The 6,505-nt window shown below is 50.6% G+C and overlaps 1 protein-coding gene across 1 annotated transcript in view; it reads right to left on the bottom strand.

Moving 5' to 3' along the window:
• Positions 1–3,817: 3,817 nt before the first annotated feature.
• Positions 3,818–6,505, bottom strand: part of LOC133138353 (SLIT-ROBO Rho GTPase-activating protein 2-like) — a 46,527-nt gene continuing 43,839 nt past the window's right edge. Inside the window, exons 18-20 of the mRNA XM_061257005.1 lie at positions 6,381–6,505; positions 4,702–4,766; positions 3,818–4,020 (exon numbers count right to left, since the gene is read on the bottom strand). The exon at positions 6,381–6,505 is cut by the window's right edge and continues 88 nt beyond it. Coding sequence (XP_061112989.1) covers positions 3,818–4,020; positions 4,702–4,766; positions 6,381–6,505 — 393 coding nt within the window. The remainder of the gene's footprint in view (positions 4,021–4,701; positions 4,767–6,380) is intronic.

Raw genomic sequence — 6,505 nt, forward strand, 5'->3', positions numbered from 1 at the left:
AAAGCCAACAAGTAAGATTTTCATTTGGTTTTTGGCATATAATTTTGTCAGGAAGTGACTAGATAAATGCCAAAGTGCCAAATCAACTCAAGACCTGAGCATACAAGAAATTCAAAACTACCATCTCAAAACAGAAATGACTGTTTGCCAACCCCTTTAAAAAAACCCATATTTACTAAGAACATAATGCTTGTATTATTGTTTGTAGAATGGTGCACTAGTATTAATTGTATGTTTAATTAGAGTTATAGGTAACTGATGAAAAATTACCAGGCAGAAATGGGTGTACTTGCACAGACTAAATACAACCATATAAACTGCACGTTTGCCTCGGTCTACATGGATTAAAGTCCCAAATCATGCTGTTCCGTGAGGATCTGGGGCTCTGAGATCACGATGTAATCCTAAATTGCAGATCTTTTTCTTTAGTTCTTCTGGAGTCAGACTGGTTTTGATAAAAGATAAGTACTAAAAGCCGGTCAGACCTACAGTAAGGTTTGCGGTTCCTCCAGATTAACATGCGAGAATTAGTGCTTTTCAACTTCTATCATAACATGCAGTAGTATAGAGGTAAACAAAAGCACACACGTAGACACACCGATAGACCGCGTGTTTTTTGTCATTTGCTGGATCAAATAAGGTTAAGACTATCACGACTATAGAGAACCTGAAGTCAAGAAAAAAATATTAATTCAAGATCGAAGGCCTAAAGTAAGGACGGAACCGCTATTGTGCTTCTATCGTCTATGATGTAGTCTTAGGACTGAAAAGTTTCAGCAGGTTTTCCAGTTCACATTATTTTTTACCTGAATACAGAAACATATTGGCTGTTGTTGGGGTATCTGAAGAGACATACACAGGAGGACTTTGATAAAAACTTGTACTTGAGGCATGCTCCCAATGTCTTGCTCATATCGGGCTTATGATTTCACCATGCACTTGCTCTAAGAGAGAGAGGCCGGGGGCCCTCTCTGCTGAACAGAAGCAGGGTTTACCTGGAGCCATTGCGCTGTCTGGCTTTAATTCCCCTGAACAGGCCTCACGCGCACGGCACACAGGAAGCAGGGTCATTTCACTTCCCCTTCTGTGGGAGGGGGCGGTGTGTGTGTGTGTGCGTCACACCTGCACACCCATGCCAGACTCGCCGGAGCGCTGCGTCTGACCGCCGCCCGCCCGCCCTCCCCCCACGCCCCCCACCCGCCCGATGGGGGGAGAGATAAGCTACATGTACTGCTGTCACCACCATGCTGCTGTTGCTGTAGAGATTAGGGGGTTCGCATGATGCAGTCAGTTAGGTTTCAAATTTTGGCACTTCTGAAACATGAGTCCACAGATAAGAGCATAAATTCCCTTTGAGTGACATTCTCAACCCACCCCCCCCCCACCCCCCTTCCCCACCCCTAAATCCTGCTTATCCCTGATGTCTGGTTCCAGGTCTATTCACACAGCCAGTCTCTTTAGAAGCAGGCCCATTCTGCCCTCCCCCACCGTCTCCACGGCGACATTCACAGGATCCTCAGAGCGTTGCCCGGGAGACTGGCGTTGGTTCATTTCCCAGCATTCCGAGGACACTCCATTCCAGGAAGTATGGCCTGGTCGTGTGTCTCATTGACAGCTTGACAAGGCTGAGAATCAGCGTGCGTCTGTTGTTGGGGTTTAATCGCAGACACACACACACGCAAGCACTTCACATCGACGGGAGGAAGAGATCAAGGACTCGTGTGTCTGCCTGTCCGTGCTCCCACACAGTCCACAGTCTGCTTTTTGATCCCTTTCCAAAAAACAAAAGAGGAAAATGAAAAAACTAAGTGTAGAAGTGGAGGATGGTCACTGCAGGAGGGGGGAGGGACAGGTCTTGTCCGAGGGAGGGGTTGGCGGTGGGGGAGGGGGAGGGGGCGGGGGTGTGGGAGGCGTGGGGGTAGTGGGAGACCCCATGCTGGGGCTGCCTCCTGAATGGGTCTTGGGGAAGAGCACGGGTTTGGGCCGGGTGGCGGGGGGGCGGGGCTCCCGGTGTGCTGAGGAGGGGGAGGGGCAGGGGCCGGGGCTGTGGGCGGAGCTCTTCCCGGGGCGGAAGGTGCTGGTGACGTCGCTGACGGAGCTGCAGCTCCGCTGCAGGGCATGCTGGGAGGGGCCGCTCTCCTTAAGCAGGCGGGAGTGCAGGGGGCTGGCGGGCTCCGACGTGGGCCCCCGGGGGCCCGGGCCCCCCTTCAGCTGCTCCAGCGTGTCCAGCACCACGTCCGGGGCGTGCTTAGCGCTGCTCTGCCTCTCCAGCTCCCGGAGCTCGTTCAGAGCCGTGGTCATCGCCGCCTCAATGTCCTGCAGCCAATAGAATAACACTCAGAAAGGTCAGAGGTCAGCCATAGTACTACAAGCAGTGCTTAAACTAGACAGTTGGCCAGACAGGCTTTGCTGAGAAGAAGCTTCCAGCACTAAATTATCTTAGGTGGGGAATGTTTCAATTAATAAAGTCAAATTAGTTATCAGCAGCTGTTAAATGCCCTTTATGTACTGCAGTGATGGGTAAAACTAGTTCAGTATTACTACAAGTTGTTTTTACTCAGGGATACATTTTGGAGACAACGGAGCCTGAAACAGGTCCAGAGCTCAGAGCTCCTCTCTCACACACCTGGGAGCTGGGCTCCGTCTCCACGGGGACCTCGGTCTCCTGCGGCCGGTGGTTGCTGAAGCTCTTGGAGCGCGCGGCGGGGGTGGACTTGCGGAACTGCGGGCTCTCCACTTTGGTCTTGACGGAGGTGTGGCGGGTGAGAGAGGTGAAGACGCTGTGGGCACTGACCGGACGCTTGTCCGTCATCTCTTTGGGCACCCCTCCTACCGGCATGGAGGTGGCCCTCAGGCCCGAGCTGGCCCCTGGGGACCCCTCAGGTGGGCCCTCGCCCGGACGGTACGGCCTGCGGATACTCCCACACTCCGGCCACTTCCTCATCCTGAGGGGGGAGTGGAACATGGGGGATGTCATTAGCAGCAGCTAATAACGGTCTTACTGGTTAAGGTTGGCCAGATGGAAATTGTTAATAACACAATAACTGACATTAGGTCAGCCTGGTAGATATCAATAGTAGTGATAATAGTCTTACTTGTTAAGGTTGGCCAGATGGAAATTGTTAATAACACAATAACTGACTTTAGGTTAGCCTGGTAGATATCAATAGCAGTGATAATAGTCTTACTTGTTAAGGTTGGCCAAGTAGATATCAGCTACATGACCTCCAGTTGGGGAGCTTACGCTGCCCCTAGTGGCCAGTTTCTCCTCCAGATGGGAGGAGTCGCACGCTCCGTCCACATCGGTCCTGGGGCTCCTCCTCCCAGCCATACCCTCCTCCCTGCATCAGAGGCACAGTGAGGGTCAGTGTGGGTCAGTGTGGGTCAGTGTGCCAGCACAAACACTCCTCTTCCAGCACTCAACAACAAGAGCTCCCGCACCTCAACACTGCACAAAGTCTAGACAGAACATAAACTGTATGCACATATTTGCACTATACCTGATGAGCCTACAGTTCTTGGATAAAATATGTATTGTGTACATGAGCAGTAGGCTCGTCTTTGGTCACGTAATGTATAACTCATAAAAATGTGTTTACGGAAATGAACTGCATAACGACTAGACTAATTCAAGCAAGTATCAGCAGGGGTTAAAGCAAAAGCAAGGAGCAGTCTGACATCTTAGTCTACACAATGTAGTGCACATTGTTCCACAAAATGGCTGCCATGCCCCCCAGACGGGAGCTACACTGTAGAGCACTTTATAATAGAGATGAAAGAGGAGTTCCATCAAAATGGCGGATTCCTGGGGAGGCACTCACGTGTCCTGGACCTTGACGTACTGGTGCGGGACCAGCCCGTCCACGCCGTTGTGCCGGCCCTCCCACCAGTCGTCCGAGGCCCGGTGGAACAGCAGCAGCGGCGCCCCCTTCTGGAAGGACAGCTCCCGGTGGCTGCGCCCGGAGTAGTCGAAGCGAGCCACAGCCTCCACGGGGTCCATGTCCGAAAACAGCAGGCGGCCTGGATCAGCCAGACACACAGCGAGGTGTCAGGGGTACGGCAGAACAGGGCAGGGCATTAACCCTTTCAGCTGCAAGAGTGACATATGGCACTCAAGCGTAACTACCGTAAAATCCCATATGGCACTCTCAACCTTATGTCTTTTCAATCAAAATGACTGCTAAATTGTTTTTGAGCGCCTATTAAAACCCTAGAAAATTATCTCAGCTTTCAAAATTTTCTCAACCAAAGCCAAAACCCCTTGGTATTTGGGTGAAGCCACTTCATATTGGGCTTGGGACTGAGAGGGTTAAGGGGTTACACGTTTAACTGTACTCTCTCACTCTGCCTGTACTGGACCTTGGTCTATTAATGTAGTTTATACCCCCCACACGACAGTGGCTAAGCAGCTGCGCTTGCACCTGAGGGGTTACTGACGCAGTTTACAGAGAGTAATAAATCACCAATTTAGGGAGCAGTATCTACAGTGTGAACACAGCTTCCTCTTTTCCACACGCAGGTGCGGGCCCTGCCAGGGTGCTGTAGATTACAGTACCTAACCCAGCGGTTCAGCACGTATCCAGCTGTATAAACAGGTAATAGCTAAAAGAAAATGTCATATACCGTGCAAGTCTGACTGCATATAGGTATTTGAAGAACAAATAAACGGTGATAATAAATAATCATTTTGGGGGCGCTCACCTTCACTGCTGGAGTGAAGCTCTCGGACAGCTTCAGGCATGGGTTCGTCCACCAGGGGGAGCTCACTGTGCAGATGGGAGGCAGGAGATATAGAGGTTGGTGACAGTGCTGCAGTAACTCCACAGCCAACTTCTATATTTCTGCCCTGGATTGAGGGCGAGCTTCTGTACTTCACAGCACACAGAATCATAGTTTCCAGGCTGTGATACAACTGACCAAAGGGACTGGTCTTGTGGCTGGATTCTATAAACAAAACTGGCTAAACAGAAATGCCACACAGCAACTACCAGAGCAATGGAATATGGCATAGGGCACAACAATTCTGACCAATCAGAGAAGGTTTTCACACAGGTCACCTAAACTGGTCATACCTCCAGTACTGCGTGTGTGTGTGTGTGTGTGGATTGAGCCTCATATCTAAACCTCAATCAAACCTTGAAAGGTTTTAACAAAATACAAAGAGGAATAATCTAGTTTTGTGGAGAAGAACACTTCACTGATTCTGGTTCCTAATTAGCTTGCCTGAAGGTGAGTGAACAGAGACTGCTTTGCGGAGAGGCCTAAATTATGGAGAGAGAAGCATAGCTTCCCATGTTACTTTGGGGAGTAACACGGTGGGGCTATGGAATATTCCAAAATGGAATTATGTAAAAAAATATCACCCCTTGGGTTCGGGCCAATGGGCCCTGTTCTGGCACAGGGGAGCCTTTCATCTGGAGGGGGACGGAGTGGGGGACGGGGGGGTTCACTCCAGTGTTCAGTAAAACGATCCGGCAAAGCCCCGTCCTAGCTGGGTGGGGCTTTAGAACATGCCGGAGGCTCCTTCAGGATTTAACCCCCCTCCTGTGGGGTTCAGACCGCTCTCCCTAAATCAGCACCGCCCCTGGTAGAGTTTGAGGGGGGAGGGGGGGGGGAGAAGGAGAAAGAGAGGGAGTGAGGGAGAGAAAGAAAAAGAGAGAGCGCTAGAGATAGAGATAGAGATAGAGATGGAGAGCTACAGATGGACAGCTAGAGCAAGATAGAGAATGAGATAGAGAGATGAGGATGGTGACAGGGCACACTTTCTCTCTCCATCTGTATTGACGTTCTCTATCTCTCTCGCTGGGTTCTGAAGTGGTCGGGCCTCTTCTCCAGCTCGAAGGGGTGGGGAGTGGGGTTCTTTCATTCCGTGGCTTGATTTTAACGACTGGACTGTTAACAATTTCCTGGAGCACTTGCAACAACTTACAAACCCCCCGAGGATTAGGCGACGGATCTGGGGGCTGTTATTGGACGCTCATTATTCACAGATGTGTGTGTCCAGGTCATTCAGAGTTACAGTACGTCTTAACTGCTCTCAGAAGAAAGGAAATTAAGAACCCATAATCTCATCAGCTAATATTACCCTTTAGCACACACATCCTACTGCAGTCCTCTGTACAAAACCTCTACAATCTGCCACCAGTGTTGTTTGGTTTGTTTTTGGTTGAACACGCTCTTCCACAGGCTGGCCAATGAAAAACATTCATTGGGCTGAGCATTTAATTTACATTTTCAACGGGGAGCCAATTATACGCTAATTCAGTATGATAATGCTGGAAGTTCCCCCGGAAAGATCTGGAAATAACTCCAGGTCAGCTGGAGAGAAAAACGTTTAACAGACGCCACTCCGTCCGTCAGCGTCAGTCCGTCGCACCCACCCGTAGTCCTCGGGGTCGTACAGGGGCCCCTGCAGGTCACGGGGCCCGGGGAAGATGTGGTGGTGGTGGATGATGATGGTCTTGATGAGCTCGTTGACATGGGCCTGACAGGACACCTGGTCCTG

Source organism: Conger conger, chromosome 10 (assembly GCF_963514075.1).
Source record: "Conger conger chromosome 10, fConCon1.1, whole genome shotgun sequence".
NCBI classification, from domain to species: Eukaryota; Metazoa; Chordata; class Actinopteri; order Anguilliformes; family Congridae; genus Conger; species Conger conger.